General features: G+C 34.3%; 1 protein-coding gene across 1 annotated transcript in view; it reads left to right on the forward strand.

Moving 5' to 3' along the window:
* ARHGAP21 (Rho GTPase activating protein 21) overlaps positions 1–11,984 on the forward strand; it is a 94,537-nt gene that overhangs the window by 76,446 nt on the left and 6,107 nt on the right. The window contains exons 9-23 of the mRNA XM_085318319.1: positions 438–596; positions 764–866; positions 956–992; positions 1,524–1,649; positions 2,458–2,742; positions 3,791–3,855; positions 3,936–4,084; positions 5,558–5,700; positions 5,799–5,954; positions 6,062–6,140; positions 7,030–7,103; positions 7,189–7,278; positions 9,463–9,588; positions 9,786–9,827; positions 10,152–10,257. Of these exons, the coding sequence (XP_085174445.1) occupies positions 438–596; positions 764–866; positions 956–992; positions 1,524–1,649; positions 2,458–2,742; positions 3,791–3,855; positions 3,936–4,084; positions 5,558–5,700; positions 5,799–5,954; positions 6,062–6,140; positions 7,030–7,103; positions 7,189–7,278; positions 9,463–9,588; positions 9,786–9,827; positions 10,152–10,257 (1,740 nt within the window). The remainder of the gene's footprint in view (positions 1–437; positions 597–763; positions 867–955; positions 993–1,523; positions 1,650–2,457; positions 2,743–3,790; positions 3,856–3,935; positions 4,085–5,557; positions 5,701–5,798; positions 5,955–6,061; positions 6,141–7,029; positions 7,104–7,188; positions 7,279–9,462; positions 9,589–9,785; positions 9,828–10,151; positions 10,258–11,984) is intronic.

Below are 11,984 nucleotides of genomic sequence, written 5' to 3' on the forward strand. Positions count from 1 at the left end.
AGAACATCTGAATGTGCCTGTTTTATTGCAGGAAATTGTACTTAATCTGTCTCTTGAGTTTAGACTTACTGATATAACAAGAGTTCTTTACATGTGCACATATAAACATACCATCTATTTGAACATCATGCTGCAAGAATTTAGAAAGTTATTCTAGTTTTATTCATGCACTGCAAAATCTGTAATCAGGTATGACCTTTGTCTTTATCCCTAATGTACAATTAACATCCTTACAAAATGAAACAGGTTCTTTTTTTTTTTTTAGTTTAGTTTTTTTTACAGTGTGAATTAATTGGACCCTTGATGTTTGTTTGAAAGACTAGCTGTTTAAGATAATTAATCTGATATCCCAGTAATGAGAAGTCCAGACAGCTACTTAATTTGAGCATTTAATTAACACATTTAACATGCTAATATGTTGCGTATTACATTTGTAGATGAGCCGACTAGCCCTAGTATTGACCATGATATTGCACACATTCCTGCTTCTGCTGTTATTTCTGCATCTGCCTCTCAAGCACCCACTATAACAACTGTTCCTCCTAGTCCTGCATCTCCAATTCCTTTACTTCGACGACAGCTTTCACATGATCATGGTAAGTATTAATTTCATTTTTTTCCACGCAATGTTTTTCTTTTTCTAAAAAAAAGTTACCTTCTCTGGAGAACAGGTGTGAAAATTATAGTCTTCTCTGCAATTTATTTTAAGCTATGAGATGTTATTCAGGTTAATATATWTCTGATAATTTTGGTATGTTTGTAGAATCCATCAGGCCTAGTGTCCTGGATAGCCAGCCTGCCACAAAAACTGAGAGATCAAAGTCATATGATGAAGGATTGGATGACTATAGAGAAGAAGGAAAATCGTAAGTTCAGAAAAAATACCTATTAATTTGCAGATATATTTTGGAAGTATGTAAAAGGTTATTTTAATATCTATTTTTTCTCCCAACAGATCCATTAAGCATGTATCTAGTTTAAAGGGGATCAAGGTAGGTAAATATTTTTAAGAATTATGGATGYTACTGTGACATATTGTATGAACTTTAAGTGCTGTGTTGACACACATGGATTTTATTGCTACCCATCAGGTGATTATTTGTAATTAATTTTGATTGATTTTGAAACTTAATTTAGTTTTGATTTGCGTTTATTTCTTTTCCCTAGCTGGTGCCATATGTATCACATAAGAAAACATGATCTGATGGTTTCAAAGCTTACCACATGGTCCTTGATTTTCATTTTCTTCAGCTCCTGTAAATAAAGCATATTTATGATGAGCTTTCATAAGACAAGAACTTAGTAATGAGAGTCTAAGATCCTGCAATGTCCTAAAATATTGTTGGGATGTGTAAAGTCATTTTACTTTGTGGAAACTTTAGAAATCGTATTTTCCAAGGAGGTTCTGTGAGGGGATTTTCCCTGAAGGAGGTGTCAGCTTTTAAAATGAGAAGATAAGCATCTAGAATGTAGAGGCATACTGTGGGGTTCCTTCTGTGACTTTTTTTTGTTTGTTTTTTAAGGTCCCAGACAGTCAAAAATCATCAGAGGACTCTGGTTCCCGAAAAGATTCTTCTTCAGAAGTCTTTGGTGATGCCTCCAAGGAAGGATGGCTCCATTTTCGTCAGCTTGTCACAGACAAAGGAAAGGTACCTGTTTCATAATGTCCACCCAAGATAAATATTAAAGTGGTGGAAAATTAAGAATAAGATACTTAAAAGCATAGGAAAGAAATCTTCCTGTTTAAAAAAAAAWTTTTTTATAATTAAAATATTGGAGGTACAAGCTTCCATAAGACTGACGATGTTTTAGACCGAGCTGTTAGAAGACTGACATGGGCAATTTCCTCAGCTTCTTTCTAGAGACTTTTCTGAACTGCTTTAATTTCACATTTCAAAATATCTGTGAAGTAAACTCATTTCTAAGGACTAATTAGGTAGAAAGATGCAATCCCTTGAAAAACAGTCTGTTTTCCTCTTTGTCAATAATGAGAAAAGCTCTGATATTAATGAATGTTATAGAGTTGTTGAGTTCAGGTTAACCTTCTGCATATTCACAGACTAAGACTTAAGGAAAATCAAGGGTCCGAAATTGCATTGTTGTATGGGTGGGTATAAGTCTGACTGAAATCAAGTTTAAAAGGCTTGGACAAGAGCCCACTTTTTTTTTTTTTTTTCCCTGTATATATTTATTCTAATGCTTCTGTGAAATTATATACTTATTGGCATTCTCTATTTCTTGCTACTCTCCTGTGTCCACACATACTTAGGTGTGATCTGGGTGGGCAGGCTGCTGAGGAACTCGCTCCTTTAACTGAGAGCTATTAGTGAATCCCACTTTTTGTATAGTCTTTCTGAAAGATAGTATTTCTGTTCTGAAAGTTTGGGAGATGGTTTTTTAACTGACAAATGATTGTAACAAGTAACTAATCTCATAAATTGGTTTGTAATTTTTCAGCGAGTTGGTGGGAGCATTCGGCCGTGGAAACAATTGTATGTTGTTCTTCGAGGTCATTCGCTTTATTTATACAAGGATAAAAAGGAACAAATGACCCCATCTGAAGAAGAACAACCTATCAGCATCAATGCTTGTTTGATAGACATCTCATACTGTGAAACCAAGAGGAAGAACGTATTCAGACTCACCACATCAGACTGCGAGTATCTGTTTCAAGCTGAGGACAGAGATAATATGTTAGCATGGATTAAAGCAATACAAGACAACAGCAACTTAAATGATGAGGTAATCGTAGAATATATAATACAGAAGGCATTGTTACTGTCTTTTAAATTAAAATCTGATTCTATTTTAATTAATACTTCATCAAAARAAATTTTTAATTAAGCAATAGATCAAAATATGTGCAGGTATATGAGGTAAAATATAGAGGAAAATGAAGTGAAAGACAAGGTAGCTGAATAAATACTTTGAATTTTAAAAAGCTTGACATCTTGATAATCAGATAACACACTTCTAAAATAAAATGAATTAATGTTGTTGCTGACTTGTCTACAACTACGCTTGGCACTAAATTGATTTGTTAAAATTACCTAATTGCATCAGAAACAGTTTGTTCTGTCTTCAGACTCTGCTTGCAAAGTCAAGTACACAGTGGCATAATGTGATTCTCAGTCACTAAAGTAAAACTCAGAAGAGTTAAAATTGTGGTGAATGCCCATTTATATGAATTAAATGTGAATGCCAGTTACAAGAAGGAAACGTATTACTGTGCGGAACATGTCACTACCTGTACAGTTAAGTCTCAGTATGTCTTCGATGCATTCACGTTTCAAAGATGAGCAACAGAAGAGTACATTCATGTCTGTGGTCATGCCCAACTGCTCAGATTTGAAATAATTAGTCAAAGGAATGTGAATTGTTAAATATTTTTAGTCAAGTAGTTGAAAGTACATTGAACTTAAGGCTGTTTCAGCTGTATGTATAGTGATAATTAGTTACGGGAATACTGTGTGAACATATGATTAGATTTTTCAGAGCAGTATTGGCATGCTGACTTACATGTTTTCTATTTAAACTTGCTTTCAGTGTAACAAGATTTAGTCAGATCTTCATTGCTTTGAAGAGAATCTAAATAGTAGCATTTAGTTTGTAACTACTCACAGGAATAGTTTTCATTTTTAAATATTGTGTCCTTGTAGTTCCCAGGGACTGTCCRTTAGATTAACTGTACTGAAATGCTAACTTTTGATATGTTGTTTGTCAAGGGGAAAAGTTAATTATTTTATTTTCAAAACAATGATCGTAAAGTAGATCTCAATTCATTTTATAGGATACTGGTGTTACTAGTAGAGATCTAATTAGTCGAAGGATTAAAGAATACAGTACGATGATGAGGTAGGTGAATTATTTGTTGCCAGCAGTTTTTGTATACTTGTTACTTATCTTCTTGTAACTGAAATAATATTTCATTTCAGTTCTTCAAGCAGCAAAACAGAGCCATCTCCCAAAACTCCTCGTCAGAGTCTAAGTATCAGACAGACTCTGCTTGGAGCTAAAACAGAGCAGAGGACCCAGAGTCCACATTCTCCCAAGGATGAATCTGAAAGAAAGCTTCTCACTAAAGGTTTGTGTGCTGTGTGTATTTCTTGAGTTYCCTATAGCCCCATATAAGCCCACTGAAGTGCCTTATCTGGATTCTTCAAGCTCATGAATATACTGGTGCAAAAAACTGTTAAATAATTTATTTAAGCTGCAGCTGTAATCACTCAGTTTTTGCAGCTCCTTTACTTAGATGTTACCTTTGATATACTTCAGGTCTTCTTAGATCATTGTGTGCTTTATTCCATTTGTCTCTCAGAAAGGTTTTGGCTTTTGTCATACAGTTTCATGTAGTATTAACAGCAGGAAACTACTGCTGTTAAGCTTCTGATGACCAAGGTTTGGAAATAAATAGGTAAATTATTTTAAATATGCTGTTAAGCAAACAAAATAAAGTTTTCCAATGAAGTCTTTTATAATTTGAGAAGAAAATTTTTTTGCTCTTTAGCTTTTAAAAGGCAGAAGCGAAAATGTATTATTTTTTCCAGCACGCAATAKTGCCTGCTGAGTTTTAGAATACATGAGCCTTAATGTCTGATGAGCTGGGACTGCAAACTTTAATCAGTAACTGAACTCCRTCAGATAAAGTCATAAGCTGATTTTTTTCAGAGAATGTGTAAGTTTATGGTGCACATGATCAGACTGCTTATAAAGGTATTACATACAAATTCAGACAACTGGCTGAACAACTACTTTTGAGCTGTTCAGTCTTGAATTTAAGCTATGTGTGAGTTCTGCTCTGTTACCAACAAACATACTTTTACTCTTGCTGTGCTACAAATTATGTAACTAAATTGCAGTGTTGATTAAAAGGAGTTGTTAATTAAATCTCAAATGTACTGAAAGAACATTTCTAGAAATATTTTGAATAAGAAGGCAGTACTGTATTAGGAGATTTATAATGAATGGGAACTATAATTTGTTATATGAATTATGAAGTAGAGGTAAATAGAGAAACTGATTTTTATCTGATTTTGGATAAATGTTTTTAGACGTTTGAATTGTGTTTGGAATGATATAGAAGTGACTGAAATCTGTTACTGCAATACTAAGTAGKTGCCCATAATGTAATGTTTTGATGTGATTGCATTATTTCATAGCTAGTATGACTGTTCTGTGCAGCACTCTGTAATTCAGTGGCAGCTTAATCTTACTTCCTTTAATGCTGCTAATTTGCATTTTTTTTAATATAATGTATRTATTTTTAGTCTTTGAAAGATTAAACTCTGCAATACTATCTAAATACTGCTTTAACTCTGTAATTTGGATATGTCCAAACATATTTTTGAATTACATGGAAGAAAAGTATGTTTAAGACAGTAGACAAGCATTTAGTGTGTTACCAACTCAGAAAGCTTGGCCAATAAAAGAGATAAAAATGCAGTAGGTTATTTTATCTTCTTAAACTTATTACCTCTATTCACAATAGTTTTTGTTACTTAAATTCTCTTATATTTCTTTGCCAATTCCTTGTTTGCTATGTACTAACAACAAAAAGATGAGACAAGCCCACCAAAAGACAAAGGAACATGGAGAAAAGGCATTCCAAGCATTATGAGAAAGACATTTGAAAAGAAGCCATCTGCTGTGGGAACGTTTGGTGTTAGACTTGATGACTGTCCTCCAGCTCATACCAACAAAGTATGAAAGGAAACTTTTTCTTTCCTTTATGATTTTTAAATAGTTTTTGCATTAATTACTTAAAAAAAATACATATATGTATAACTTTTTTCCTTCAGTATATTCCATTGATTGTTGATATATGCTGCAAACTAGTTGAAGAGAGAGGTCTTGAGTACACAGGTATTTACAGAGTTCCTGGAAATAATGCTGCCATCTCAAGTATGCAAGAAGAGCTCAACAAGGGAATGACTGACATTGATGTTCATGATGATGTAAGTCTTTGATCACAGCATTTCCATTTTGGACTCCCCAAAACTTCTGGTTATGTTATGATTATAGAAATATAAAGCATGTCTGTCCCTTTCTTCTAAATGTGTAGAAATGGCGAGACTTGAATGTAATAAGCAGTTTGCTGAAATCCTTCTTCAGAAAGCTCCCAGAACCCCTTTTTACCAATGGTAAGTTGTTTCCATTATGATTTTGCCTTCAGGAACTGTTGTTGAACTTGATCTTGTATCTTTAAGATGATTCGACAAAAAATGTCCTGTAAAATCAATGGAAWTGTATGATATATACTCTTTCTTTCTTAAAGAACAGTTTGGGGAAAGGATAGTGTAGTGGTAATCACATCTGCTTTACACACTGAAGGTCCTGGGTTCAAGCCCCAGTGGAACCAGCACCAGGAAATCTTTGGGAGGTTGGGCTAGAGATCTCCAGAGGTCCCTTCCAACCTTACTGATTCYGTGATTACTGTGAGTCATGTTGATTATAGAAGTTAAGAATGAGACTTGTAAATTTCTGTAATTATGAAGAAATTACAAATTATACAGCTTAATATTCCATCCACTCTGGCAAGCTAAAAAAAAAACTCATTTTTTTTCATTTTGTTATGTACCTGTTATTATTTCTGGAGGAAGTTAAAAAAAATAAAGGTTATGGGTAATAACTTTGATTATAGGATGTAATCAGATCCATATAAATTACTTCCTTAAAACTCCCCTAAAAGTATCAGTAGACAAGTTAGCAAAGGCAGAATTTGATTTGTAGGAGTAAAATTTCTTAAAGCATGTTTCTATAGCATTAGTTTTCATATTTACTATTGGATAGCTAGGTACAACAATTTCATTCAGTAAGCAGTCGATAATACCAGTTTTTGGAGTTGGAATAGGATGATTTTTCTTCACCAAGATTAAAAAAATACAACAAAAGATTTTTTTTTTAACTTACAATATATTAAAGCTATTTTTTCTTCTGCCATCTTACTGCATTGCATACAGGTATCATGGGTTAATTATGACTTTTAGAGGTCATATGTATGTGTTAATTTAACTTCTGCTTTTTTAACAGACAAATATGCAGATTTCATAGATGCTAATAGAAAGGAAGATCCTGTTGAACGTCTCAAAACACTGAAGAGACTGGTAAGCTGACATCAGGTGTACTGTAGGTGCAGCACAAAATTAACATTAAATTTTTAATATTCTGAATAGTTATTGTTTGTTTCAGATTCATGATTTACCTGAACATCATTATGAAACTCTCAAGTTTCTTTCTGCACACCTGAAGACAGTAGCAGAGAATTCAGAAAAGAACAAGGTATCAGAAACAAAAATGCAATTTTTGCAAAATGTACATTTTTACAAAAATGTATTGTGCTTTGCTTCATTCATTAAACAAATTTTTTTTATGTAGGGTCATTTCTAGTGAACAAGCCCATATTTTATTATTGAATATGAAATTAAGGCCTTTGTTATGTTGAGAAGATCTTTGAATTGGACTAAGGATTCCTTCAAAATATGTACTAGYTCAATGTGAATGAAGTTGGAGTTTATTTAAAGTAGTGCTACTTGTGGGAATAACCGCTTGTCTCCTAAATTTGTCCTAAGTCTGTAGATTTTGTGTAATCCAACTAGAAAGTGACATGAGTGTGCCTGGGCAGAGATTTTGAATAGTTTAAGCAAAAGATTAATATACTGCAGATTTTTTGTGTAAGGCCTAGAGGAATGCTATGCATATTGTCTATTAATACTTGGCTTTGAAGATGAAAAGAAGTATGTGTCTGGTAAAACCCTTGTAAAAATTTAATTGGTTCTTTATTGTGCAGAGCTCTGTAAAATATTGTATCAGTTCTAACTTTTACTGGATTTTAGAATCTTGCAGAGTAAAAGATGTGGATAAAATTTAGGCAAGTGTCTATATCTTGTTTACAAAGGCTAAATCACATCAGCTTTGTGTGAGGTCTGGGTTCCTGGACACTTCAGTGATTTTTTCTTAAGAACATGTCTTGCTGTAATTACTCGAATGTTTAATGACCCAATAAATACTGCTGGCTTAAAGATAGATAGTTACGGTGTAAAGGGTAGGGATCTTTTAATTAACACCCCTACGGATAGCCTTTTGTTGTTTCCATAGGGTGGGGAAGGAGTCTGAGTTATTTTACACCAACTGCTTCTTCCTTGCTTAGCTGTTACTTACAGTGAATGCAAATACTATCCTTTTTTTTCAGAGCAGAGTAGGTGAACTCAAACTACATAGTATTGGTGTGACTATGAATATGCAGTGATAGAGGAGGAAGTTGATGTGATTGATGCTTARTAGTTGAACCTATAGCCAACTTCAAGTCTTTAATCATTTAAAAGATGGGAAAATGTTCAAATGACCATTACAGGTTCCTACATCAGTTGTGCAAATAATAAGCTCTAGTTAATACTTTTAAAATTTGTATTTAGTTTTACAAATAATTGCATTCTGAGTGTGATTATAGTCTACATTCTAATGGAATGATAGTACATGCCATTTTTAAGTGCAACATCTAAAGCAAGCCTTTAGCATTTAATGTATTCAGTGTACTGTATAAATATTGTTTAAATAGCATTAATAGTGTAGAATATATAAGTATAGATGAGTGAGGTTGTATTTTAATTGTCTGACTTGCCCAAAACCACAGTCCAAGTCAGAGTGAGGATTAGGGCTGGGGATATTCYGCTTTACAATTTTGTTCTAATAAGAGCAAGGCCCTTATCTGCTGTTTATTACTGGTCTAYTCCATGTCACAACAGGAAGAGTAAACTGTAAGTCAAATAAGTAAGCAGAAATAGAAGATAAAAGTGTTTTGCTGCTTCCTTCTTGAAGTTTTGTCAGAGATGTAGTTTAGAAAGTAAATAAAGTGGATGATTAATGTGGTTGATGTGACTGGATAACTCTTGAGTCTATCTTGTGAATAGATTTGTAGCRTCTATGATGTTGATTGCTGCCGCCTCCTCCAAAGTAAATGTGAGCTGAATGAGCTCTTTGTCAGTAGACAAAATAGTGTTTGATTAGTAGCTCAGTKTTTTCATGTGTCATGTAAACATCTTCAGATTAAAACCCGGGAAACTTCCAGTGCCTTTTTTTGAAGTGTCTTAAAACATCACTGTTTCTAAATAAAACAAAAATAAAAGTCCCTTCATCAAAGGAAAAAAAAAAAAAAAACTCCCACTCAAAAGTATGCAGAATATGYGTGAGTTCTTTAGTCTAGACTTTTCTGTGCTTGCTGAGCTATTTACTTAAAATGGTTCAATGAACATTTAATTTTGAACTGCAGAAAAGTTGCATGCATTTATTTCTGTTGTGTATAAAGGAGTTGTGATGTAGTGTAACATCTTACCTAATCGGTAATGTGTTTTTAAAAACCTKTTCTTTGTTCTTATTTTAAAAAGTTCACAAATATTAATGGTGTTATATTAATGTATTGTACTTTCTTATTGTAAATGTGAGGTGTGCTAAACTTTCATTTCTTAGATGGAGCCTAGAAACCTGGCAATAGTATTTGGTCCAACGCTTGTGAGGACATCTGATGATAACATGACACACATGGTTACGCACATGCCAGATCAATACAAAATTGTAGAAACACTAATTCAAAAAGTAAGTGGATGCATTTCATTTTTTAAAAATAAGATCATGCACAGACAGACCAGCTTTCTCTTATTGAGCCAGTTTTGCTCTGGTATTTGTCCTTCAAATTCAAGGATACCATTTTTACTGATGTCCATGTTTGATTGTTCCACATTTGGGGTTTGCATTTCCTGTGGGGTTTTCACCTTTTTTATTTTAAATTGTAGCATGACTGGTTTTTCACAGAAGATGATGCTGAAGAACCTCTTGTAAGTATTGTGGCGTAAATATTTGCGTTCTAATTATCTTAGTTTAGAAGCTGCTTCTGCTATTTCTAGAATGTCTTTATATTTCTTATTACATCACTGTATGGTTTGCTCTTCAGAAGCACCTTTTTAGCTCTCCAGTCCTTGCAGTAATGAACTTTTAAAAAGGCCATGCATTTGTTTTAAAAACATAAAGCAATACGGGAAAATTAGAACTCACGAGGCAAGTGTGTCCTCAGGTGAATAATGCAATTTTCTAAATGCTGTTGAATCATGATGAGTTATTTGTGAAACGATGATGAAGAGATCTTTGTTTATTAACTATAGACAGCAGTTCAGGAGGAAAACACTGTAGAATCTCAGCCAGTGCCAAACATAGATCATTTACTCACCAACATTGGAAGGACGGGAGTATCTCCTGGAGACGTATCAGGTAACTCTTGCCTGGACAGCGTTAGTCCGTAGGCTAGAATAACCTACTCTGTTAACTCACTGTAACTTTCTATTTCTACTTTATTTTACTAATAAATTGCTTTTCTCTTTTCTAAAAGATCGTTAATAATCTACAAAAATTTGAATTGTTGACAATTATGCATGATATAAATTGGAAAACTCTGTTATCTAGCAGGAATATAATCACTGAAAGATGAAGTTCGCACATACTATTTTATTTATTCACAGTAACCCATCCAATCATCATCGTGAGGTGAAGCAGATATGCTGCTATAAAGTGGTTTGTTGTGATGGCAGAAAGATTGATCTTCGGTGTTCTAATATTGCTCCTTCCCAGTGTTAGGAATGCAAAAAAAAAGGAGGGGAAAAAAAGAAAAATGTTTTCTTGTCAAGTGGTGGACACTTTAATAAATAGATTGCAGTATGTCTGTACTAAAGCTGATTTCCTTCTGTTTATGAACGCCATCCTCTTTTGTGGCTAAGGACAAGCGCTGCAGGCTCTTTTTTGGTGACTTTTTCCCCCCTTCCCTTCACTCTACTGTTGCACTAACCCAGCATGTTGTATCCTACGAATGTTATCCCTTCGTCTCTAGCTTGTATTTCAGTTTTCAAAGGGTTGTTCAGCACTTACTGAAACAGTCACTTTATACGGATGTTGTAACAGGCGAAGTGGGAGGAGTCTATCACACGGTGATGTCATTAGTGGATTCTGTGATGTCACTGATGGACAGCTGGAACTGTAGGAAGAAGGAGGACTGTTGCCCACACTGTAGCTGCCTTGTCTGCAGAAACCCCCGTTTCTTGTAAATGGAAAAAGTTGATCTGTGCTGTAAATTTTCTTTTAAGAGTATTTTAAACAGATCAATGCTACTTTTTAAAAGTTTTTCTGCTGTTTCTTGTTATCTCTGAAGCAGACCCTGAGGAGAAATAGCATGGTATGGTCTACCAGTCTTTCTAGTCATAAAGCATTAGCCATGTGTCGGAAAGGGGTGTGGCAGGGGGCTCAGCTCGCGCTTTCCGGGGAGAAAGTCCCTAGCGTTGGAAAACATCCAAGTTCATATTTTCTAGTCACTGTGCTAGCCCCTTCCTACCCCCTTTGTAACTGTATAATCTTGGGTTTTGCGAGACAGTGAAACTATGGTGTCCATTTTTCATTTCATAATAGCGCTTGTTATGGAAAAGTACAAAACTGGTAGCTGCTGAAATCTAGCTATTTTAAAAAGAAAATTTTACCTATACATAGTAAGAGGCGAAGAGAGATGTAAATTTGGGGTTTAACACACCAAATATAACTTAATTCTTTCAGACAACTCAAGTTTCACAAAAAGAATATTAACTACAGAACCACGATTTGTACTTAGGCAGCCAACAATACTAAGACATTCAATTTTGCTTTGCGTATCCTGAATCTCAGGAGAGTACACAGTACAATCCTGAAAAGGTCTCTCAGCTGCGGTTTTGCAGGGGCTGTATTCTTAAAACATTGAATAAACATTAGTTGTGTTTTTTTTATTTATTTATTTAGAAGAAAGGGCTCCTTTGCCATTCCTATCATTGAGCTGGTTCTGCCTACAATTCACAGCATCCTTTCATGGCGGTGGCTTTCTGTGGTGCAGCTTGCATCTTTGTGAGCTCTGACTATCCACTCTGTTCTGGTTTTTATTTGCTTCACATTTTGTTCTGTGCTTGTCTTTTTCCATAAGTCCA

Source organism: Rhea americana, unplaced genomic scaffold, assembly GCF_003343005.1.
Source record: "Rhea americana isolate MKP2758 unplaced genomic scaffold, rheAme1 scaffold_53, whole genome shotgun sequence".
Classification (NCBI taxonomy): domain Eukaryota; kingdom Metazoa; phylum Chordata; class Aves; order Rheiformes; family Rheidae; genus Rhea; species Rhea americana.